The sequence below is a fragment of the Chelonia mydas genome, chromosome 3 (genome assembly GCF_015237465.2).
Source record: "Chelonia mydas isolate rCheMyd1 chromosome 3, rCheMyd1.pri.v2, whole genome shotgun sequence".
Classification (NCBI taxonomy): domain Eukaryota; kingdom Metazoa; phylum Chordata; order Testudines; family Cheloniidae; genus Chelonia; species Chelonia mydas.
The window spans coordinates 142,932,711-142,958,839 of record NC_057851.1 but is presented as its reverse complement, the minus strand read 5'-3'; the positions used below and the strand labels follow the sequence as shown (position 1 = coordinate 142,958,839).

The following is a 26,129-nucleotide window of genomic DNA, read 5'->3' as shown; positions in this document are numbered from 1 at the left end:
TCTCTCATCAAGGAAGGTACAACTGAGGAAATGTTGTGATACAAAAGGAATCTCAAGAACACAAATATGAAACATCCAAGCTTGGATCTATCCTTGAATAAAACATTACAGCTCTTCATTGTGCTGAAATCTTACTTAAGTTCAAATGCAGAAGCTTCTCATAGCTTTATAAGGCACCAAGAGAAGTTCTTAGATATCCAGAACAAAGCATGATTTTATGTTCCTCAAACTACTCTCCCCAGATTTTTTCAACTAGACCTTCTAGCATCTCTTGTCTCCTTCTGCTGCCCCTATTGTGCCCTGCATTCTGCCTACTCTTCTCTCCTGACCTCTCCTTTTGGACCTGCTTCCTCGGGAGTGAACGAGAAGCAGTTTTCAGGGACCACTGATCCTTCTTTACTTCAGCCAGTGTTGTTTACCCACTCACACGATTATATATATATAAAAAACTAATAAAGCGAACCAGGAAAAGAACCAAAAAAACCACCAGAGTCCAACATAACTGATCTGAACTTATTGGTCTGAAGTCTGTACCCTCTGATTGAAGTCAATGGCAAAACTCACATTGACTTAAGTGGGAGCAGGGTCTCATTACTAAATAATGCTTTTTTCCCTATGTTTTCCATCTTCTTGTAATATCATCATGGCTTGTTCTAATTTTCCGTTATGTTTCTGTCTGATTTAGGCTCTGAGCAACTTGGAGCAGGGGCTTGTGCCATATTCACCTATAAAATACCATGCACACCATTTATAAATAATAACACACCCTACATTTATCATAGAATCCTAATACTAGAGATGGAGAAAAAGTTAGGACTAGTCCCTCCCCCAGGGCCTAGCACAAAATTGTTCCCAACCGTCTATTCTCCAGGGCTTTGACCAATCAAGATTAAAATGTCCCAAATGATGAAGCGTCTCCTATTTTCGTTGATAATTTATTTTTGGACTTATTACATAGTGCCCACAGCAGGGCTTGTGCACTGGGAAGTGACAGAGGGGGGTGTATGACCATCTCACCTCCCAAACACAGGTAGGTATTGAATTCGATCAGGATGAGGCAGATCCAGACAAGGCTCGAACCCAGAAATATCAGCGTTTTCACCATCATCCACAAATGGTCTTAAAATAACTATTTGGCTGCAGTTTTGTTCTCCCAGCTGGGGCTTTACTATCAGTTGAACTCTCCTACAATTCTGTGATGTCACAAGAAGGGGGAGGTTTGAACATTCCCTCGCTGGCTCAGTTTGGAATATTTTCTTGACCTGTTTACTTCTGGATCTGAAGACACAGAATGTACATTTCTCTCTGCCCTCCACAGAAAAAACTAATGCCAAATTCTGGAGACAGGGGATAACCTCCAACACATCTCATATGGGTGAATGCACACACAGCAGCAAACATGCAACTCTGCCTAGGAAGAAAGAAAAGAAACCACATTTTCTCTTATTAATATTCCAGGGATTAGAGATACTGGGGCCTGCTGTGTGCTGGTCTCTGGTCTTTTCTCAGACTTATGAAGGTAAAACAAATTTAAAAATAAAGATTTTACATGTTTCCTAGCCTTTATTCTTGTCCTTGTCACTTAACAGCTTGTCAGCCAAACCCAATTCCCGATGCCTGTTCTTATTTACTTTTTTAATCCTCTCTAACTTCTGTTGGCTAATTCCCTTTCATGTTACTCTCTCCCCTTCTCTTTCCTAAAAGTACTTTCTTCTGCCACTTTCTCCCTTCTGTTTCTTTATTCAAGGCTTCTTGTGTCCAGCTCTGGGCATCTGGCTACCGACTGGGAGAAATAAGAGTGAAAAGACCCCTTATTTCCAAACACTGCCATCTACATCTGATTGGTTAAAATCTCTTTCTTCAAGCATCAGCTAGCTGGAAGTTCCTCAGCCCAAAATGAGCCTCAGGGTTCCAAAGGACAGTTTCAGGTCCCAACGATTAGCACAGAAGACTGAGTGGCAGCCCCTTTGTCCTGTGAAAGCCTGGAGCATCAATGATGGGACTTTTTCAAAAACCTCTGCAAAGCAGGTAAGGACCTTGCTTGAGTATTTCAATCACATGACAAAGCTTAGGGCCTCATCCTGTGAAGTGCTGAGCATCCACATTTTGCTCTGCACCTGGAAGGATTGAACCCTTATGGCCTTATTTTTAGAACTGCTGAGCACCTATAAATTCCATTGAAGTTAAAGATTGTTTAGCCCCTTTGAAAAAAGGGTCAGTAGTGTGTGTTCTAGAGATGGAAATATAGTGCAGTTTCTTAACTGAAAATGTAAAGAGCTGCCCAGTAGGATAATAGGACACTATAACATTAGGTTGTAATGCTTCTTTAAGACAAGATGAGTTTTTCTACTCTAGACTGTTTCAGCCCCATGTAATCTCTCGTATCTGCATCCTTTTTATTTGCCATTGAGCAGTTCTGTCATCTGAACGGAGAAAGAGGTTTTAGTCTTATTATTTTTCATTTGCATTTTTGTAACATATTATTTATTATTTTTATTATCATTATGTTGAGGAGCCCATGGATCAGGGCAGCATTATGCAAGGCATTGTATACACACAGAACAAAAACATAATAGCAATGGCACCTGGATAACTTCTGCTTCCAGGTTCCACTTACTACAATATAGTCACCAGGACCTGTTCTTCTGTCTAGAGGAACAGAGTGATAAAACATTTTGGTGTTCTGGGTTTCTGTGCAGCATTTATATGCCACAGTAATGAATGTTATTTAAAAGCCTGAGAGAGAAAGCTTTCCTAGGTTTTTTATATTGGTTGCTTTAAAGTGACTGTCTTATGGGTAAAATGACTACAGAAAAAGGAAACAAATTTGTCTTTTTTAAACCAAAGATTCAGGACTGTTCTGAGGAAAGCAAAGGGATGGAACAAATATTCAGGCAGCTGGAAACCAAAAAAGGACATTTTTCTCCATCACTGGAGTCTATTTTTGCATTTTTAAAGTTTGTGGCTCGCATCTTTCCTTGACTTTCAGACATGAAAATGTTTTTTTTAAATTAATAAACAAAGTATATTTGTACCTATTACATTGTCCTGGTTGCAAATTTTAAGTGCTGTAGCGGTTTCATAACATTGTCACAGAGCAGTACTCAGTGCATGCTGAGTTTGAAAGATTCTGAGCTCTACAGAAATAATTAGTTAGAAATTATTTACCTGGTCATTTTCCTTATTATTAATTAGTTCTATTGTGTTGCACACTTAATCTCAGTTAGGATCAGAGTCCCTTTATGTTGGGCACTGTACAAATACATGCAATGTAGTCAAAAGTCACAAGTGAATCTTAACAAACTTTGAGAGAGTAGTGGGTAGGGTGGAGAAGGGTAACAGAAATAAATTCACATGATTATGCAGAGTGCTGTGTGTTGTGCATGCTTTGATGGTTTACACATTTAAGTGTATTTCCTGAATTAGTATAGCAGTGCACTCATTCAGAAACAGTTTAAAGGTGTGGCAGTTGGATGTAGTGTGCCATTAAGACTCAGTTTACCCCATTTGCACATGTGCCTTGTTAAGGTGTCAGGGGACCAATAAGCCTGAAAACCTTTCTACAGCTACAGTTGTCTGATTCAAGTGTGCTCTGGGGCACGAAACCCCAGAAGTGGGCAAAATTTGAGCTGAGCTTGCAAAGACCTAGAGCCCTGCAAATCTGCAGAACATGTTTGCAGAGCAGATGCGAATATGAATTTTGTATCCGTACAGGGCTCTACAAACACCACCCTTCAGATCCCAACCTGTTGTTAACCAGAGACTAAACCCATCTCAACTCCTAATCAACAAAGAAGGGCAGGGATTTAGAAAGTGGGGATTTCCACTGCAACATTAACTTGTCTGCTTTGACACAGGAAAATATGATTTGTCACACTAGATCAGGACAGCAGTCCCTCAGTCCAATGTCCTGTCTCTGAGAGTGACCAGTACCAGATGCTTCCAAAGAAGCTGCAAAAGAGCCTGGACACGTATGGAATAATCTCCCCATAAAAGGAGTTTCTTCCTGACTCGGTTGTATAGTGATTGGCTTACACCTTGAGACAGGAGACTTGATATGCTTTCCAAACTTTTACAAAACTCTATCTAACGTAGCCAGGAGCATTCCCAATCCCCAGATAGCTTGGTTTGAATCCCATTAATCTCTTGGCCTCAGTGGTAGCTTTGGGCTCGGCATTCCACCGGTTAATTACACGCGTGTCAACATATTTGCTTCCAGCACATCTACATTTGGTGCGTCCCCGGTTCATGGCACGTGCCTCTGTTCCTGTAGCACCAGAGGGGGAGAGGGAGCCGGCCGCCTCCTCTCGACTGCTCGTTGTTGGCGAAGCCAGCGGTCTCCTCTCTGCACCGGGCGCTGGTCGCGGAGGGGCAGCTCTGCTTCTGTGCAGCTACCGGCCTCACCCCGCTCCGTCCCGACTTCGCTCCAAGGAGGGCCGCCTGCCCGCCAGCCCCGGAGCCCCCGCGGCCGCACGCGAGGGGTTACAGCTGCCGCCCCCGGCCGGCAGGCGCTGCAGGGCAGGATGCCGCCAGAGCGGGGGCTGGCGCCAATGCTGGGGGAGGCAGGGAAAAAGAGGCGCTGTCCCTAGCGGGAGGTGGGCGCCATAAGGCAGGGTCACCCGCGAAACAGGGAGACGCTCCCGCCTGCCTTAGATCACGTGACCGGGGTTCTGCCGGCGCCATTTTGTTCGGGTGTCTGAGCGCGCCCCCTTCGTGACGGTGGTGGTGTCGGGGACGCGCACGCAAGGGGCCCCGCGGGCAGAGGAGGAGAACAGCGCCGGGAAACTGAACTGCGAGGCCTCCCGCCCGGCCCCTTGCACCACCACCACCACCGCCGCCGCCATGTACCGCTCCAGCAGCGGCCGCTCCGGTCCGCCGCCCTCCTCCCACCGCTCCAAGGAGAGCAGCTCGTCGGGGTCCCGCAGCTCCCGCTCGGGTACCTCGGGGTCCGGGCCGGGCCCAGGCCGCGGCCGCCCCCCCTCCTCAGCTTCGCCGCCTCCCCCGTCCCGCCGCCACCGTTCCCCGTCCGGCCACCGCGCAGCCTCCCGCCGCTCCCCGTCCCCGCACCGCAGCAAGAGGCTGCCCTCCCCGCCGGGGGGAGCGGGGCCCGGGAGGAGCCGGGCCCGACGTGGGGGCGAGCATGGAGACAGCAGCAGTAGCCGGGTAATTACCCCTCAGGACACCCTCGGCTAGGCCCCGGGTAATTAGCCGCTCCGCCCCCTCCCCAGGCTGGGCGATTGCCCTGCGGATCGGACAGTCTGTGGTGTCCTAGCGCTGCTTGCTTAGCGCTGTGTACTTGTCCCCGCTCCCACTGTACCCTTCCCTCTTACTGGGGTAAGGACACCCTGTTCTGTATGTTTCTCACCTGTCCCACCATGCAGGGACAGCCGCAGCCAGGAGACTACTCCTGAATGCCCCATCTCCCTCATCTGATTTTTCCCAAATAACCCCGTTTGATTTCCACTCAGTAATACTGATTGTCCTGCTCCCCTGAAGTCTTTCTGATTCTTCCATGAAATAATCCGTTCGGAATCTGACACCTCTTTCCACAGAACAATATTTTTCCTGACTGACAGAGTCCGTGGGGATCAGTCCTGTGTTTTTAGAGAAGTGGACAGGATGGTCTAGTCAGTGAGTGGGGCACTGGAGTGGGTGTAGAGAACTGGCTCCGTTTCAGATTCTGTCACTGACCTACAGTGTGACCATTCGTAAATCACGTAATTTCCTTGAGCCTCAGGTTCTCCATCTGTATGTAGAGTAAGGATAATCATTCTCACCTACTTTTGAGATCTACAAATTAAAAGCAGGTGGTTTTATTTACTAGGGGTCTTTCGCTTCTAATGTCTAATGATTTCTCCTTTCATCATTTGTCCCCATCCCAAGTAATGCCCCTTTGATTTTCTCCCTTCAGGCTTTTATTCCTTTTCAGAGTTATAGCTGGCCAGAAACCTTAGCTATTTCAGCTAAGAATCAAAGATCAAACTATCTTTTAGCTAAGCAAAGGCTCCTATGGGTAAAATAGAATATTTAACTAATGGGATTAGTTTGACCATTTAACAGAATCTTGTACTTATAGATCATTTATATGTGCAGAATGCAGAGAACTTTCTAAATCAAATGTCTAATAAACATTAAGTTTAAGTTCTTCCTGTTGATATAGAGAGCCAGTTAGTGGTTCATCAGATTCATTCTCTGAAAGTTGTTTAATATGTTTTTAAAACTTCTCATCTCAGCCTAAGCAAAATATTCAGATTTGTGCATGTAAAACCCTGTTTTTAAAATTCTATTTCTGATGTGAATATCTTTACTGTCTGGTACTGTGATTGTATAAGGAGTAAATCTATATAGTAAATAGTAGATTATCTATGAATATGCTTTGCAGTAAGAAAGAGGTTTTTGTCTTGAACTGTCTAAGAGCTTCTCAATGTGGAGAATTATTTTGGAATAGCTATTCCTGATTAACTCCATGTGTGGATGCCCTTATTCAGGAATGAGTGCGTTTTTCCATATTAGCTTTATCCACTGGGTTTGACAGCAGTCCAGTGGATTAAGATAATTTAGAAAAAGGCACTCTTATTCCAAAATAAGAGCATCTGCACATGTAGTTAATCAGGAATACTTAATCCATTTTAAATTCATACCCTACCTTACTCCAGATTTTCTTGGGTAGACAAGCCCTTAGTTAATAATATACTTGCAGAAGAGATTCCCAAATGATTGTAGCCTAGCACCAGGTCTGCTAGTAAAGTTAATAATTGCTTTTATTATTCTGAGAGCTCTAAAATCCATATGTTTACTCAATTTGTCTTTACACTTGCTATGTGTCTTGGGGGTGCTGGGTAGTGTTAATGCTCCAATTTTGGGGTCATTTGAGTAAGGGGTTCATGAGGTATAGCCTTCCTCCCCAACTGATCGCAGTCACTCAGCATTTTTCTCAGCTTGGGCATAGCACCCACTGCCCCTTTGGAGAAGCAATACTGGGAAAAAAAGGTATTGACCTTAGATTTCTGGATCTAGAGATTGGCAAACTGCAGAACCAAAGAAATTGAAATGTGCATTTGCAGCTAGACTAGGGCTCTATTGAAGTAAGAGGGTTTCTAGGCAAGCTATTGCCGCAGTGACTGAGTGGCTCAAGACGATATGCTGTGGTCAATGACCCAGAGCTCACCTGTGCACTGAGTTTGAGCCCTACACTTGATAGTTTTCATAGCATTGTGTACATTCCTTGCTCTCTACCTGCATTCTGCAAGGGCTCATTTTGGAAGTTTTGCCCTGAGGCCAAAACTTCTGATTTAAAAATGATATTTTTTCAGAGTGCTCTAAAATTCACATGCATATGCTCATTTAAATTTAGGTGTGTTCTCAAGAAAATTAGCATTGATCAAACAGAGAAAAGATGAAAGACAGGATAACGTGCTCACACTCAAAGTTCCATTGTTCAGGAAGCATGATCAAAGGAAAGCAAGTCACTGGGTCATTTGGTCAGGGCTTTTTCCTAATACAGAGTCCCCCTAACATGAGCTGTTCATAAAGTTTTCAGATCCTTATAACCTGTTGGTGCAGACCAAGGAAATAAGGGGGGGTTATAGCATTGAGGGGGAATGCGGGGAGGTTGTTAGAGCGGTGTGGGAATGTGGAGATTGAGAGAGGGTTTTAGGAGGGAGATGGGAGAGGGGGGTTTGGGGCTGCAGTGAGGAGAGGGTGGGTTATGGGGTGGGGAATAAATGGCAAAGGGAGAGGGGTTGGGAGGCTGAGAGGGAGCATTGGGATGAGTGGCAAGTGGAATTGGGGGATTAGGATGGTGGAGCAGTTTGAGCCATTCTTCCTATGTCCCTCTGCCCCAGTGTGTAAGCCAAGATCAGGGGGCCCTTCCCCTTGTGAGGGTAAACCCCTCTCCCTGCCCTGTTGTGAGCTGGGATCTGGGGTCTTTCCCTTGGGGGTGTGGATCTGAGCCCCACTCCCCTCTGTGAGCCTAAAGGTTGAGGGAGGCAATGAGAACACCTACTGAGTTGAACGGAGCAGGTCACAAATCTCAGAGTGATTGTTTCAGGCTGTATTCATCTCCATTGATTGTACTTATTCATTTGAGATGTTCTCAGCTGAATACGCTTCTTTATACTTCTCTAAGGCTATGTGTACGCTAGCACTTTTTTGGTAAAACTTTTGTTGGTCGGGTGTGAAAAAACACACTCCTGATCGACATAAGTTTCACCAACAAAAGCACTGGCACGGACAGTGCTATGTCGTCGGGAGATGCTCTCCCACCAACATAGCTACCGCAACTCAGGGGGTTGTTTGATTATGCTGACAGGATTGCTCTCTCTCCCATCAGTATAGAGTGGCTACACAGGAGACCTTAAGATTCCCATGCTGTAGATGACTTTGTAGATCTCCTTCCCCATACATTAGAACTAGATATGGGAAACTGTATCTCCAGTTTCCTGCCCCTTTCTGTGTCCAGCATTCCTGGCAGCCCACCACCTCCCTACCAGCTCTCCAAGCTTAGCAGGGGCATGGAGTGAAAAGGATGAGGTGGAGTGAGAAGGCTTTACATGATATAGTTGGCGGGGGAGGGAGGTGGAGATGAGCCTCAAAGCAGTGGGGGATATGTGAGTAATCAGAGCAATGGGTATAAGGGAGAGACTGTTGGAGGAGTTGGAGCTCTGTTGGAGCAATCTGTGGGTCTCTTACACAGTTGAATGGAATATAGGCAGTTGCAGCAGTGAGAGAATGAGGGGTGTTGGAACAGTATATTGAAAAATGGGATGGAAAGCAGGAGTTCTGAGCTGTGCAATGGGGAATGTTAGGGGACTTCTCTGTTTTCCCCAAAACCCGCTACGTCCATGCCCCCCATGTCTGTCCCAACTGACTCCATGCTTGTCCCTGCACTCTTCTTGCATCCTCGTCACAGCTCCTCAAACTGCAGGTCCTTTGCTGACCCTTTCTTTTCCGCAGGGAGGAAGGACCAAGCCTTTGTGGATAGGCAGAGAGAGGGAAGACCAAGACAAGATGCAGGGCAGTGAAGGGATTAACGTGCAGCCAGTGCATTCTGTGGCTGGAGGAATCATGGCTAAGGAGCCTGGGGCAATGGAGGGGGAGAGATGGGCTGTGGTACATGGGGGTGCTGAGAAACTATTATTTTTAAAACCCAAGGCAATTAAATGCCCAAAAATATAAACACAAGAGTTAAGGTTGCCCAGTGATGCCTCATGCCCTTCCAGAACAAGGAGAGTGGCTAAACTTAAAACTGAAAACCAGACAATGAAGAGTTAAGGTAATGCAAACTTAAACCTCTGGAAACCAGGAAATACTAAGTTAAGGTACATCTTATCCCCATTATGCATCTTTACTTCTGCCCTCTGAGCAATGTCCCCCCCCATGGCAGTAACATATACTCGCACTCTACCCTTCAGGTGCTACAGAACACTTTGGGACCAGAGCACATGAGCACTACAGGACAAAGTCCCAACACCTCTTTGTTAAGGCAAAACTCGGGTTTAGGACAGGTATAGCAATCGGGAGCTGTCTTCGCCAGGCCTACACTGAAACACTAAGTCTATGCCATACAACTCACCGCCCTGCCCCACTTGCTAAATGTGGTCCTGCAACACCCTTGCCCTGAGGATTCTTTCTGACACATTGCCTTCGCTTACCCCTTTCAGTAAGCCCTGGAGAACGCTATCATCTATTCTACCAGACCATTGAGAATGCCCATGGGAAGAAGATGCCCTTGTGCATGTTTACTGACATCCTGCAAAACTCATTGCAGAAATCAGGTGTGTTTCATCCTTCAAAGTATACAGCCACCTCTCATCATATCACAGTAACAGCTCTGTCACACTGCTCCAACAAAACCCTCCATCATTTAGTACAACTAAACATAGCGCAGTGAAGGCAATTGGAGTGCATGCAGATAAATGCTGGAATTCAAATCTGTGCTATGTAACAGAAACAGTGGCATATTCTCTTAGAACTTCCTTGTCTGCTTATTATGGCATCTCCCTTACTGAACCATTCCCAGTGAGTGTTGCTAGCTCTCAGGGTCAGAGTCAAGGTAGTGTAGTGCAGGTGGCATATACCATAACTTTTTTATGTCCTGATTTTCTGATTTTTAAGTTTAGTCATCACTCCATCTTCTGGAATGCCTCACTGGGCAACCTTAACTCTGTGTTAATGAAGTTCTTGGGTATTTAGTGTTCTAGGGGGAAGTCTACAAAGATAGCTCACTCAGACCTTGCCTACTTAGATACACTGAGATTTTTTTTTTTTTAAACTATAGCACAACTGTCAAGTTGCAGTGGGGGAGATTTAGGTTGAATATTAGGAAAAACTTTTTCACTAGGAGGGTGGTGAAACACTGGAATGCGTTACCTAGGGAGGTGGTGGGATCTCCTTCCTTAGAAGTTTTTAAGGTCAGGCTTGACAAAGCCCTGGCTGGGATGATTTAATTGGGGATCGGCCCTGCTTTGAGCAGGGGGTTGGACTAGATGACCTCCTGAGGTCCCTTCCAATCCTGATATTCTATGATTCTAATGGTAACAATGTGGGTAATGCTAATGTACATGAGGCGGTTGTGGCCATTGGCACTTTTAACACTGTGGTGTTTATACGTGCTGTAAGTAGGGTTAGACAACAAGGAAGGTGTTGAAAACGCCAGTAAATAAAGAAGCTTTGTTTTCACTAGGGTTCACATTGGTACTGCTCTGATAGAGCTGCACTAGCAACATGTAGAAATTTCTGCTGAGAAACCCCAGTGCAGGTGCTGCTCAGTCCTGGGGATAGGAAGGTGATTGTGCCCTTCAACAACAATCCTTCAGCCATTCAATTTGTTGATGGGCTTTGGAAGATCTTCCTGCCCACTCTTCAGATAGAATAGCGATTGCATTCCAAGGCTTTGTTTTGAACGTGGTCTTCAGGGCTCCATCAAATAATAGGTGGCTTGTTGAGGAGCTGGAAATAGTATTGTTTCTTACAAAACAACACAGAATGGGTACAGTGTGTTTGATAAAAAGAAATGTATGCTGTACTTCTTACTCCAGACTAGTGCATCTTCCTTCCCTTACAGAAGTAATGTGTTTTGGGGAGGCATTACAGCTTCTCATCTCTAACCCATCACGAGTGTTCAGTATCTTGAACTGGCCAGCTCATGTAGATTAACCGTCCTATGTAATAGCATAGCTCCTTCATGTAGAGCAGTGGTTACCTTTCCAGAGAACTGTACCCCTTTCATGAGTCTGATTTCAGCTCCGGGCAGCAGAGCTCGGGCTTCAGTTTGAGCCGTGGGCAGTGGGGCTTGGGCTTCTGCATGTATCTTAGCTTTGGGGGCCCCTGCTTGCCACCTGCTAATGCTGGCCCAGCACTTGTGACTCTCTAAACTCATCCTGTGACACCTCCCCCGCCCCGGGGTTCCCACCCCCAGGTTGAGAAACTTTGATATAGTATATAGAGCAGTGTAAACAGGTCATTGTCTGTATGAAAATTTTAGTTTGTACTGACTTCACTAGTGCTTTTTGTGTAGTCTGCTGTAAAACTAGGCAAATATCTAGATGAGTTGATGTACCTCCAGGGGAATGCGTACCCCTGGTTGAGAACTACTGACGTAGAGCATTCATTTACTACTGAGTCAAGTAGCAGAGCCCCTTCTGGAACACTTTCCAGTTTTGCTAATGGGCTTTGTCACTGTCAGTGACCCAGGCTCTCGTTAAGCCAAGAGGACCTGCCTAGTAAGTGTATCTGCTATAGGTGCACAAAAATTCCTTGGCACTGCAGGGTACGCAATTCATACAGTTGGCTTCCCCAACCAAGAGGGGAGCACAACAGCAGCTTTGGAATTTCTTGAACAACTTCTTTTTCCTCTTCTTCCTCTCTGTTGTTCTACCTCCAGAAGTGCAGTTCTTCAAAAGGTATTTTCAAGTTTAAAAGTTCCTGTGGAGCTAGTGTAAATACAGAGTGATTGTTAGTTGCATGTAGGATTAGAAGTAACTACACTCAGTCCCTTTCTTTTTTTAAGTTGCATAGTAATTTATATAAATGGAGAAGATGTACAATTAATTTATTTCTTACGATCCCTGCCCCCAAGTCTAATATGATGAGGTGGACAGACTCAGATGCCTGTCTTGTGGTTGAGGGGACAGTCCTGTGCTGGGCTTTCATTCTCTCTTCAATTACAGAGACGTTCTCCGAGCCTCCGTTCTGAGTCTTCACTGGAGCAGAGTTTGCGGATCACTGTTGGTAATGACCGGTATTGCATTGACACACCAGAGCGAAGGAGGCTGCCTGAACGACTGGGCTCACCAGTTGATAACCTCAGTGACATGGACAGGTATGGTTCTCTGCAGACTGGGATCCCATAGAGTGAGACTAAGGCTTAGCTCCCCAGGTTCTTTAAGCAATTTTTTTGGAATGCCCTACTTGCTTGAGCCATAGAAAAGCCCAGATAACAGCCCTAGAGTGAAATGGGTGTTCTAGCTGGGAAAAAGCTGTTGCAGTGTCTGGAAGCTGTATGGAGGGCGCATCAAGATGTAAAAGCAGCCTTTGGGAATTGGGCAAGAGGCCATGCTTTGTTGCTAGGACATTGAGAAGGAGAGTGTCTCACACAGGACAAAAATTCAGTGAAGTGCTAGGATTTCAAAAGCCCTACTGATGGGACTTGGAGACAAGTACACCTAGTTAAGAGATTTACTGGAAGTGATAGATAGTACTGTGAGGAGCATGGTATAAATATAGATAGACATCTATATTTTAAAAGTGTCTGTTACAGAAAAGCAGGTGAAACTGGGCAGAGGAAACAAAGAACTAATACTCAAAGCTTGAATCGTCTTTTCCCCACTGAAATTGTTATCTGCTTTGACATAGGAACACAGTAGGTCAGAGATGGAAAAGACTTTACATAGAGTCTGTGCCCCTCATAATCATCATCACTGCAGCCACTTGTGTCTTCAGGTGAGGGGTTAAGCAGCAGGTGCAGAGGAGGCACTGAAACATCCTCTTTTCATGCAAATACCCCAGCAGTAGTAGCACAAAGGAGGGGAACTGAGCAGAATTCTTTCATTATGTTTCCTGTCTCTAGAAGCATACCAGCTCTTTAAAGTTATTATGTTCCAGCAGATGCAGTAATTAAAATTAGGGTTTAGTTGGTAATACTATCACTTTTAAGCCTTCTGCTCAATTCTCTTGTAATCAGTGTTTCATCTGTAAATCCCCTTTGCAGGGTACTAGTTTTCCAGCCAGAACTGGTGCATGTACACAGGGGATAGCAGCATGTACTGGAGGCGGAGGGAAATGATACAAAAGAGAAATGTGAGCATAGCCACAACTTTAAGGCTTGTCCTTATTTGCCTTTTGGGGCTTCCCCACTGCTTTCTTTTCTCCAGTAGGTGTATATATATCATGTTTTGTGGTCATGCTTTAGGGTTAGAAGTGGCCTAGTTTATTTTAATGTAAAAGTGAAAATGCCCTACTGGGAGGGACATTACCTCCCTCAGACAAATTAACAGCTTTCACTTTGACTCCCTGATAAAGCTTCGTTATTAATTTGAAATGGTAAAAGAAGTAGTGAGGAACATGGGGCTAAAAAAGTATGAGAAGCAACAGCTAAACCAGACTAAGATAAGGAGGAGAAAGGGAGATAATATAAACTTACATTCTTATTTGAATGCTTTCCCATATCTATCCACTGTTGGCATACATGAACCTCATGTACTCCAGTTCAAATTCTTTTGGTCAGCAGTCTCTGGGCTGCATCTGTGCCCTGAGTGTCCTCATGCCTCCCACATCCCACCTGAGGGCATAAAGGGCACAATGACCCTAGCTGTATCTTAGATATCCTCCCCCCAGCTACAAGTCAGAGTCAGAACTTGTAGTGTCCAAATTTCTTGGTTACTGTGTGGTCTATGCATTGTATTGTACATAGTTTGGTACTTAATAGTTACTTGAGTTAGCTTTAGAGTTTTTGATCGATTTCTTCCTTCAAAAGGAGAAAGTAAAGTCAGTAAAGGATACCATTATCCAAGACGTATTCATTAAGTGGGGTCATCCATAGACCTCTTTGCCACTAACGAGAACAAGAAGTGCCACAAGATCAGCTCCAGAGATGGGCATAGTCAGAGTCTGATGCATTCCTGATCCCCTGGCCCTCGGACGTAATTAATGTTTACTCTGATATTTTATTGATCCCAAGAACTCTCAGAGAAACTCAGGCAGGACTCTCACATTGGTCATCAGCATGGCTGAGGCAGCTCTGGCTCTCAGACATGATGAATCTCTCCATTCAACCTCCAGTCCAGTTGAATCTGATGTGATATCCCAAAGATGAGGATAGATTCTTCATCCAGATTCACCTTCTGGCACCTCACAGCCTGAATGCTGTCTGGTTAACATCCCTGGAAAGGACCTGTATCTCTTAAGTACAAAACATCCTTATCCATAGTAGAAAGGACTCTAACACTTACTTACACAGCCAAGAGGCAAAGATTCACTGTACGCTCAGCAGCATCAGTTGACTCCATTTAGCACCTGCCATACTGGAATACCTTCTGTGCTTAACTCAAATAGCGCAGAGTTCTTTCTCTTAGGGGCCACCTGGCAGCCATCTCAGCTTTCCACCATCCAATTCAGGGATATTCCATATTTTTACATCCTACAGTATCAAGGTTCCTGAAAGACCCTATGGAATTATATCTTCTAGTCTGAAAGCTTCCCCCTTGTTGGGATCTCAACATTATACTGATAGGTTTAAAGGGTCTACCCTTTGAGCATTCTGCCTACAAGTTCCCTGTTTTTTCATAAAGATAGTAATTTTGAGACTTCACCCAAAATTCTTGCCCAAGTACTCTGTAAATTCCATGTCAACCACATAATACATCTGCCTGTTTTCTTTTCAGAGCCACATTCCAGCAAAGGGAAGACTAAACTTTACACCCTAGATGTTTGTAGGGCACTTTCCTATTGGAACAGGACTCAGAGCTGTGAAATAACCTGAGGAGGAGTGGGTGGGAAGAGGCGGAGGAAAGAAAGCCAGGGCAGTTGGACCCCACTCCCCCGGGGGGTGAGATGCCCTGGGTGTCTTCCCCCCCATTCCCGGCGGGGAATGGGGAGGCGAGAAGCCCTGGGTGGCTTCCCCCGGGGAGGCGTGGGGCGGGGACAACACACCTGGTGAGGACACACAGCACTGACCCAAGGAGGGTAGTGTGGATATGCACCACTGCAGTAATTACTGCGGTGGCCGTAAGTCGACCTAATATAGGTCTACTTAAGTTTCTAGAGTAGACATGCCCTAAATCGTTTTTGGAATCCCCTACCCCCAGATTATTTGTAGTTTAGGGAGGTAGAGTGTAAGGTCAGACCATATCCACACACAGACTCTAGCTGGATTTCTACAGTCATTAAGTTGTGCTATGAAGTAACCAACTTAGATCTGCCATAGAGTGTTACAGCACATTCCACTAGAGCTCAGGCAGTTTCTTTAGCTTGTTTGAGAAATGTTCAGTACAAGAGATACATAGGGGAGCTACCTGGGGTTCACCATTACTTTGTGGTAGAAGCATCAAGATCTGATCCCCATTTTGGTAGGGCTGTCTTATAATCATTGTTTACGTAGGCTCCTAGCGCCCACCTACTGTGATCTAGGTCAGGGGTTCTCAACCTTTTTCTTTCTGAGCCCCCCCCCGGCTATAAAAGCTCTGTGGCCCACCTGTGCCACAACAACTGTTTTCTGCATATAAAAGTTGTTAGGGAGTAGCAAGCCGGGCAATTGCCTGGGGCCCCACGCCAGAGGGGCCCCCATGAAGCTAAGTTGCTCAGGCTTCTGCTTCAGCCCTGGGTGGTGGAGCTCAGGGCCCCGGGCTTCAGTCCTGGGTGGCAGGGCTTAGGCTTTCTGCCCTGGGCCCCGGCAAGTCTAACTGATCCTGCTTGGTGGGCCCCCCTGAAACCTGCTCACAGCCCCCCAGGGGGCCCTGGACCCCTAGTTGAGAACCACTGATCTAGGTCTCTGCTAGTGAGTCACCAACAGTGGAATATATATGGATAAACACTCAAACATAAGAATAACCATACTGGGTCGGACCAATGGTCCATCTAGCCCAATATCCTGTCTTCTGACAGTGGTCGGTGCCAAGTGCTTCAGAGGGAATTAACAGAACAGGGTAGTTATCGAATGATCCATCCCCTGTTGTCCAGTCCTAGCTTCTGGTGTCTCAGAAGCATGGGGTTATGTCCCTGACCATCTTGGCTAGTAAACACAGATGAACCTATCTAATTCTTTTTTGAAACCAGTTATATTTTCGGCCATCACAATGTTGCCTAGTAACGAGTTCCACAGGTTGACTGTGCATTGTGTAAAGAAGTACTTCCTTATGATCGTTTTAAAGGTGTTGCCTATTAATTTCATTGCATGACCCTTGGTTTTTGTGGTTTATGAAGGGGTAAATAACACTTTTGTCACACCATTCATGATATTATAGACCGGTATAATATCCCCGTTAGTTGTCTCTTTTCTAAGATGAACAGTCCCATTCTTTTTAATTGTTTCTCATATGGAAGCTGTTCCATACCCCTAGTCGTTGCCCTTCTCTGGACTTTTTCCAATTCTAATATACTTTTTTGAGATGGGGTGACCAGAATTCCATACAGTACTCATAGTATGAGCATACTGTAGATTTATATTATGGCATTAAGATATTTTCTGTCTTATTATCTATCCCTTTCCTAATGGTTCCTAACATTCTGTTAGCTTTTTTGACTACCATTGCACATTGAGCATATGTTCTTGGAGAACTGTCCACAATGACTCCAAGATCTCTTTCATGAATGGTAACATCTAATTTCAACTCCATCACTTTGTTTGTATGGTTGAGATTGTTTTCCAGCGTGCATTACTTTGCATTTATCAACATTGAATTTCATCTGCAATTTTGGTTGCTCAGTCACCCAGTTTTTTGGGATTCCTTTGTAACTTTTCACATTCAGCTTTGAATTTAACTATCTTGAGTAATTGTGTCATTGACAGATTTTTCCATATAAGTGTGAACCCCTTTTCCAGATCATCTATGAATATGTTGAACAGCACAGGTCCCAAGGGGGCATTGCTATTTACCTATCTCCACTGTGAAAACTGACCATTTATTTCTGCCCTTTGTTTCCTATCTTTAAGCCAGTTATCACCAGTCCACGAGAAGAGCTTTCCTTTTATCCCATGACTGCTTGCTTTGCTTAAGAACCTTTGGTGAGGGACCATATCAAAGGCAAAGAAACTGTTACTTACCTTACAGTAGCTGTGGCTGTTTAGGATGCACTGTCCACAAATATTCCATGATCCATCCTCCTCCTCCTCCTCCTCCTCCTCCTCCTCCTCCTCACTACTAGGGAATCCTGTAATCCCTGGATTCTTTATTGGTGAAGGAACAGAGGTGCGGTTGGGGTTGCCTCACCATTTATGCTCTCAGGATGGGAGGCTTGTGGACACTCAGGGCACAGGTGCAGTCCCAATGGAAACTGCTGGCCACGTGTGTGGGATGCAGGCACACCCACAATGGAATGTATATTGACAGCATGTTTTGAAGAACCAGAGTTGCTGTAGGATAAGCAATCGTTTCATATATCCCCAGCCCTGTACACAGGTGTGTTATATCCTTTGCTCTCCAGTGTGGCTGTCTTCTAAATCCATGTTTCTTTGCTGTCCAGAGTGTATTTTTGGTGCCTTTGCTAATTATACCGATGACACAATTTCAGCTCCATCCCCTCTGAGATATCATTAAATGTTCCCCTTAAGTTGGCTGCTATAATCAGAGTTCATAAGGATTGTTGATTGCTACTTGGCTAGTGAGAGTGACATAATTAATTGCAGAAAAAAATCAGCTGAAGGTATTTTGTAACGCGCATCAGTTACTCCCCATGACATTTTCATGCATTTTTTCTGGGTGTAGTGAGATCTCAGGAATAGGAGGGGGTGGTACTGAAAAGGTGTTTCCTGAAAGTGAAGAATAAGTTAGTCAGCTGTGCCCTGTAGTGGTGAAAGTACCAGCTTTTATCTGTGTGCAAGTTATTTTCAGTTACTGTGGTATAAATATTTTGGTGCTTATTTTGTGTATGTTGCCAGAAGCCAAAGCTAGAAACGTGATCATGTAGTCAACTTGGGTGCATTCTACTTTAGGATATAGTAGAACCTTGTTAATTCCTACTTCCACCTTAACTCTGATCCAAAGACAGCGCTAATTAACTTTTTCAGTATATATCCATCACTAAATTTGTATGTCTCTGACTTGGGGGTGGGGAGGGATAGCTCAGTGGTTTGAGCATTGGCCTGCTAAACCCAGGGTTGTGAGTTCAATCCTTGAGGGGGCCATATGGGGCAAAAATTGGGGATTGGTCCTGCTTTGAGGAGGGGGTTGGACTAGATGACCTCCTGAGGTCCCTTCCAACCCTGATATTCTATGATTCTATGCAAAGCATCCAGTCAGTGACCTATGAAGTGTGTTGAGAATTGTCTTGTGGCTCAGAGTTGAATTGCTGGTATGAGGAAGATGAATTTTCACATATCAGTGTTATTAACAATGTATAAACTGTAAGAGGAATAGAATACTTATGCAGACTACCTTATCTAATAATTTCCAGTCATTTTAATGCTTAGGATTTTTAATGGTAATGATTTGTTTGATGTCTTTAGAGATGGGAGTATATTTACTGTAATTCTGATTCTTTGAAGGTGTCTTTTTGGCAAGAATCACATGCATTCACCTATCACATCTCCGATTTCTGGAATTTTTTGAACAGGAGATGATATGCTTGGGGTTTCATCCTCTAGACAATCATCTATCCATTGTCCATCCTTTATGTGGCATGTTGATTTCTTGAGGGAGGCTTTTTCCCTATTCTTTTTGTTTCATTAGAGGCTTACAGGGCACTTTTGTTTCCTGCTGTTGAAAGGAACTAGCTAGAATGTTTGGGTACCTGAAGTTGAACCATGCTCAGTATGACAGACCCCTCAAGCTACCCTACATGCGCTTCAGAAGGTCAATAGTATTGAGAGATGGGAATTTCCCATGACTCCAGTGCATGTAATGTATGAGAATCCTGCAAGATGAATTCTTCAGAGAAGCAAAATTACAGGGCAAGTAAATTCCCAAATAAGTTAGTTGCCTTTTAATATTTCTATTTAAAAACTACCCAGTACATGAGACTTTTAGAGCTACCTCTCCTGAAAGTTTGAACTGTTAAGTCTTTTATAGGAGAGGGATCCAAAGCAGTTAGACACCAGCCCTAAATTTCTCTAAGGGGTCACATGGCAGACTTGCATAAAAAAAGTACTCTAGAACTTAGCCTAACATCAGTATTTGTTTCCATGCTCAATGAGGATTTAAATAACACTTAATTGAAACCTGAACAAAACCTTAATGCCACTGAAGAAATAGTTGCTTCTGACCCATCCATATTAGAGAAGACTGCTCTCACATGCAGCTCTTGGGAGGAAGTTCTGGATTCCCCAGACTCTTGTTCCAGTTTCATTTTGCTTCCAGCGTTCTTGCCGAAATATCATAATTTCACTGTGTCAAATACTGATCTATATAGTAAAAGCTGTAATTAGCAGTGTTTTACAAGAAGTCCAGTACAGGCATCATTTTTATATACTGTGAAAATGTTCCATCTTCCCAGTAAGAAGAAAATGGGGAAATCAGGGGAAAGCTTAACAGGTACTTACTAGATGGAAGAGATAGAGATACATCCAGCAGCTGCCAGTTGCAAAATGGCCACTTCAGGACTGCAGCTGCTTGGCTCTGTTAAAGGCCGATCCAGAAAGGCATACTGGGGGAAAAACATTCTTAAAGAGGGCATCCCTGCACTAGGGAGTGTTAGTAGGGAGCAGTCACCAAAGAAGGTGCTGATTTGGTGTTGTACTAACTATCAACATATCATATCATATATATACTCTTCCCATCTAAACTGAGGCTAGCACAAAGGAGTGATTTTCTTACATGTACAGACTTCACTGCTTTGGTGTCCTCTTGAGTTTGAAGAGGTTCCAAAGCATCTTTTCTGGTACACTAGAAATGCGTTCACTGATAACCCGTGCACAGAATCTGTCTAGAATTCATGGCCCAGATCCTCAGCTAGTGTAAATCTGCATAGCTGATTTTAAACCAGTTGAAGATCTGGCCACGTGTGCAATGCAAAGCTAAATTATCCTGAATAATTCCTATGTAACACAACCAGAGTACCTAGTAGAGGGTGGGAGAAGTCTTTTGTGGCCTGAAACTTAGTAGTAATGAAATTTAGAAAACATGTATGTAGCCTTTTTCCTTCACAAAACCAAAGCTATCCTATTGATCAGTTCCCTATATTAAATCTTGGCTGTCCTTCTGCAATTTGTGTTTGGACTTCTGTATTTGAGAGTGATCCCATAGGAGGGGGGTGAAGTACGATATGTATATAATACTGGTGGTCCTCTTCCCTGCTTCTGAGGTGCTGCTTTTCACTTATGCCATGAGTTCATATTGTTTTCAAATGGCAGCGTTGAAGTCTTGCTACTGTAGAGTAAGAGACTGAAAAACTTTTCCTCTAACTCACTGACCTAGGTTTAACTCCATGTGCCTCTCTTACCAGGGATGACATGGCTGACGGTCCAATATTTACCAGAGGCCTCCCATGCCCTCGAGGCCTTGAACGCTATCCGTCTCATGAAGATCCGTCTTCCAGTCCCTACATAATGAGGCATGATGAGGACTACCGCAACAGAGATGTATTCCTTCACCGATCAGACTACAGTCCACACTATGGTCATCGTGAAGAACTGTCAAGGGGACCTGACAGGGATAGTGATAAACTCAGGAAATCCTCCTACCCAGCAAGGCCAGAGGAGAGAGGGCGAGAAGCGAAGCGCCCTCGGTACGACAAGGATGAGAAGATGCATGGCATGAGTGGGGATCATCATGGTTTCACATTGGGAACACGAAATTATCGCAGACGGAGCCGTGGCCGAAGCCAAAGCCCATCATATCTGGGTGAAGAGTTCCGGGAGCTTGACCGTGCCAGGAGGAAAAGAGAAGAGGAAGAACGGAGCAGAAACTTGAACCATGATCTGTCTGGTAGTGGATACATGATCCCTGGCTTAACTAGCACACTGCAGTCTTCTGAGACTCGGTACTTATACAGACCTGATGAAGCGCCATCTATGCCCAAAAAATCTATCCTGAAGAAACGAGTGGAGGTGGAAATGGAGTCCCCAATGCAGGTTTGGCCCTCAACTATTCCTCTACTTCTCAGAACAGTCAATTTGCACTCCACTGCATTAATTTGATCTTCAGTCTCTTGCCTTTTCCTTTCTCTGATAGACTGAATTAAGGATACTTCTTCTGTCGTATTGGTGCATCTCTTGCAGGTTGCCCTCCCTGTCCTGGGGTTTGATCCAGCACAGTTAATTACAGAAGCCGCAATTGCTCTGTGTACCTTAGGACCACTTGTGGCCACTTCCCCTAGTTTCTTATGTCTCAGGGCATCAGATCTGTGTGTCCTCCCTATAAACATCTTCATTTATGTGCAGAATGGAACTCTACTGAAGATTTTCCAGAGAAGCGATAGCTATGGAGGGAAATCTTGTGCTTTAGTGCCATCTAGTGGGGTCACTGTCATTGTCTGCATAGGTCCAGAATTAAGATATACTCCCTCCCCCACCCCTTAAAAGTGCACACATGAGCTGAAATTCTAAAGAAAGTCCCCACAGTTAAATAAGTGTTAAGTCCGGAGATGTGAAAGGTCAAGTAGCAGCAACATTAACTCAGCCAAGATGCACATATTCTATATTTTATGGTACAGATATATATGTAATAACTTAAACAAATATACTAAACCTGTATATTTAGAGAGGAAAAGGAGGAATAAAAGATGTTACATGTATTTAATGTGACCAGGTTAACGTGTCGGAACCTGAATCTTTGCATTGCCTGTTTTTTGTGTGTGTTAAATTTTGCGTTATGTTAAAGCTATGATAGCTGGGTTTGAGGGAATGAGTGTACAATCAGGAATAAATGGTGCATTAGCATCTGGGTTAGAGGGTGGAATTTTGCAGATATTCAGCAGTTCATGGTAACTCCATACGATAGTTAGGGCAGTTAATGAAGACTCTTGTATGCAAGTAGAATTTAGGGAGGCAGAATCAAATGCCCTGGCTGCAATTTAGTCAGGGCACTGGGATCAGCGCCAAGTTTTACAGAAAGTGCTACAGTATCTTTAGTAACACAGGCAGTCAGTATATTAATTGAGTGGCACCTCCAGCTACAGTGCCCCCTAGAACTCTTCACTAAGCCATTTCCAATCTAACATTTTGACACAGAGTGTTAGATTAGAAATGGCTCAGTGAAGAGAGCCACCTACTGAGTATCAGTATTACTTTTTACAAAATCTTGCATTTTTCATTGGTTTCCCATTCAAGTACTGATCAGGCTCAACCATGTTTGTTATGAGAAATAAGATTACATAGTTCAGTCACCGATTAAGGCTAGCAATAAAAACTCATTGGTATGCATTTAGCATTATTGTGATAAAAGGGATGCTTGGCATTGCCTCAGGTTTCAGTTCATCACTTCAACCAATATCTCATATTGATCTGCTTTGGTTTTGTAGTGGTGGTGTTTGTAGTATAGGATACTTTGAAAGTGAAGGGTCTCGGCTAGATGTATTAGAGGAAGCCCTATTCAAGGGAGAATGAGTTGCATGCATACCCTGTATATAAGTGATTGAAAATAGCCCCAATCCACACAGTCTTACCTGTATTTGAGATTGATCTATCTAGATACATGATTAAAACCTGTGGCATAGCTCTCTATCTCATAGAAGTTCACAGAAGAAAACTTCAATTTGTGAGGCTGTTGAGAACTTGTAATAAAATGCTAAGTGGTTGTGCATGTGTATTCTCTTAAGCACCCATAAAAACATCTTAATGACTTCCCAAGTAACTACATGAGCTTTTTTTATAATACTTACCTTCTTTTCCTTTGTTCCCTTTCCATGGTTTGTTGCTCTCATGTGTTGTCTTTTCTAAATTTTTGATTGTAAATTCTTCAGGTGAAGTGAGCATGTCTTTTTATTTGTACTCTGAGGTGCTTATCCCCCTTTTGGGGTGCTGTAATAAACATTCTTTTCTTTTTCAGCTTGAGGGCTTTCCAAGCAGCTCTCCATCCAGCAAAGATCTCCCTCTTCTTTCAAGTCATTCATCTTTGTCCCAGAGCAGCAGCAGCACTCCTTTTGCCTCTGAAGTGGAGAACTTTCTCAAACGGTTTAACACAGACTCTGTGGAGTCGGCAAACAAGGAATTGCATGATGGTGTATATGAGTGGAATTCACTTCCTGGGCTTCCCAATGATAACTTTACATTTGAAAAGAAGTTTGGAAACTTCTTAAGTCACAAGGAGAAGTTGGAACCAAAATCAGAGCCTGCAGACCGTCATACTGACTTCCTCCTCCCTCATGAGAGGGCCAGTCAGGATGGCAGTGGCTTCTCTCGCATTCTGGGCATGATGGCTGATTCTGCCAGTGCTCAAGAAAAGAGAAGGCGCAGCTTTCCTGACATTGAGGATGAAGAAAAATTTCTTTATGGTGATGAGGATGAAGACTCCAAAACAGAGTCTTCCTCTGTTCAAAAGCCCACAGTGAGTTGTGGGAGTGAAGTTACAAGCCAGAAAGTGAGTCCCCCTCCTTCTCCAGCTGTAAAGCTAGATTCTCTGGAAGAGTCCAATACAGAATATGCAAAGATTCATGACTTACTCAAAACCATTGGGCTTGACATTGGGGTGGCTGAAATTGGCAAACTGGCTGTCCGCACGCAGGAACGTCTCCATGGCAAAAAGCTGGCATCTCATTCTCCTGATCGTCACTCTTCAGATTCCCGCAGACTGGAATCCTGGGAGATGCGCCGCAGCCGGAGTGACACTCGTTCTCCAGAGTCAAGCCAGCAGCGCTCTGCATCACCTCCTGGCTCTTTCCAGCCATCCAAAGAGACATCCTCTCTCCAGAAATCAGAATACTCTCAAAGCAAAGCTGTGGGTCAGGAGATATCTGCTTGCCCACCAGAACAGTCTGTTCCTTCTGTGTCTCTAATCCCTTCTGCGCCGCCTGCTCCTGCCAGTTTGCCCCCTACCTCTGTTTCCCAATACCAGATTCCAAACTATCCACAATTCACTGCAGCTCAGATGCCACAAAACTATCCACCTCCCACAATGGCCCCTCACGCCTATGATGCATATGGGCACTATATGGCTTATGCAGCCTCTGGCTGGCCCATGTACCCCCCTCCACAGCAGCCTAACCCTACACTGCCAGAGGCTCATGGGCTTCTCACAATGGCAGTGCCAGCAAACCCCACACGCCCAAACCTCCGGGTGATTGAGACAGTTTCCATGGGCAAAAATCCCCCTAATATCAAGAGAGGTGACTCTGTGCTCATGCAAATCCCCATCACCACTACCACTTACTCCAAAATGCCCCTTCGGCTTGCCACACGCCCACTCAAAAGTACCACGGAAAAGATCTCTGATGAAAAAAATCGGGCAGCTCAAAAGCAGAAGGTGAGTGTATTATTTGGAATTATAAATATTTGGCTAAACCACTCAAATTTAGAATCATAACTTGTATCTGTGTTTGTTTTTCAATCCTCTTTGACACAGCAAGGTTTCTTGGTTAGATTGCTAGTTGCTGCTGATGCTCTGATGAAATAATTGGCTTTTCATCTTCAGAGGCATGTTTTTCTGTGTGCTTGCAGTTTAACAATATTTATACTGAATTCACTTAAACCGCAACAAGTCATATGCTCTTGGGCTGTTGCTGAGCAGTTTGGGAGGGAGGTGCAAAGCTGATCACCTGCAACCAGCTAAGAAATGGCTGAGGAATACATGAAGACCACTATGTTATGCTTAAAACATTACAGGAGCTTGGAGTATTGACAGTAGTAGGCATTTTTTTTGTTTTGTTTTATTAAACAGGTGAGTTTTTTATGTATCAGCGGGAAAAATAGTTGTTAGAGAAGACTATTTTCTGGTGAGATGGGGAACTGTTGAGCCTTTGAAGGTAAACAAGCTTTTCTGATTTTTTTTTTTTATTATTATTATTTTTTTTTTTAAAATACAATGTGATAGCACAGTGCTGGATGCATTAGAAATTCTTAAATAGGTATTAAAGGACCAGATTAAACATCACATTTAAAAAAAATTTTTTTTTTAAATTTGTTTCAAGTAACTCCAAAGGTTCTAAGAAGTGGAAGAGATAGGAAAAAATATTGTTCTTTGCTTTTTAAATTTACTTAGTGCATTTGACAGCATTTTTTGTGTAGTTAATTTCCCTATATCTTTTTGTATTGTCAGATTGCCTGTTTGTGTGGGCCTTCCACATAAGATCAGGGATTGAAAAATGTTTTTAAAATAGCCTTACAATCATATTTTCCTATGTTTATGCTATAGACTTCTGCCAGCATAGCTATATAGTGTGAAGAGGTGTGACATAGCTGGCTGACATAGCTGTACTGGAAGAAGCCCCTAGTGTTGATGCAGTTATAGTGGCAAAACTGTGCTTTTACCAGCTTGTTGGGGCAGGGTCTTAGTATACTGGAATAAAGCACAGCTTTGCTGGTATGGCTGCATCCACACTAGGAGTTCTTTGCCTCCATAAAGTACAGATATTCCTACTGATAAAGCACTCCTAGAATAAAAGTATAGTAGCATAAAACTTTGATTGTTAGGGGGACCTGAAAATACTTCACTCTTAAAATTTGACTGGTTGTCAAACTGATGATGTCCTTTCAGCACTTTATGGTTACAACAGGGTTAAGACTCCTTAATGTTAATTTGTATCCCATTTTGTTTTTGTACGGGAGGGACCAGTGATACCCTCTTAGAGGGTCCTTGTATGCTGCCAGATTCTCCTAGGTAACAAAACCTGGTGAATCTGTTAAAAAACAAGGCTGGAGGGGATGAGGGGAAGCTGAAAAAAGCTTCCAAATTCATTGTAAATGTTTTCCTTAGAACAGGAACATTGTTTTCTAAATGGAAGCCTATTTACATTGAAAATAGGCGCTATGAATTCCCCAGTCCCCATCTCTGTCTGTGTTATACAAGAAGCTGACAGCATCCAGGGACTCAACAGATGTCAGT

At 43.9% G+C, this 26,129-nt stretch overlaps 1 protein-coding gene across 4 annotated transcripts in view; it reads left to right on the top strand.

Annotated features, from left to right (window-relative positions):
• Positions 1 to 934: 934 nt before the first annotated feature.
• Positions 935 to 26,129, top strand: part of ZNF318 (zinc finger protein 318) — a 37,037-nt gene continuing 11,842 nt past the window's right edge. For 3 of the 4 annotated variants that reach the window (XR_006289755.1, XM_043543438.1, XM_027833858.3), the window contains exons 1-4: positions 935 to 5,163; positions 12,171 to 12,322; positions 20,596 to 21,223; positions 23,139 to 24,551. Coding sequence is in view for 3 of the 4 variants with exons in the window: in XM_043543438.1 (XP_043399373.1) it covers positions 4,843 to 5,163; positions 12,171 to 12,322; positions 20,596 to 21,223; positions 23,139 to 24,551 (2,514 nt within the window). In the remaining variant the exon portion in view is untranslated. Of the gene's footprint in view, positions 5,164 to 9,692; positions 9,777 to 12,170; positions 12,323 to 20,595; positions 21,224 to 23,138; positions 24,552 to 26,129 lie in introns of those variants that run through there. The other variant, XM_043543439.1, reaches the window with a different exon arrangement.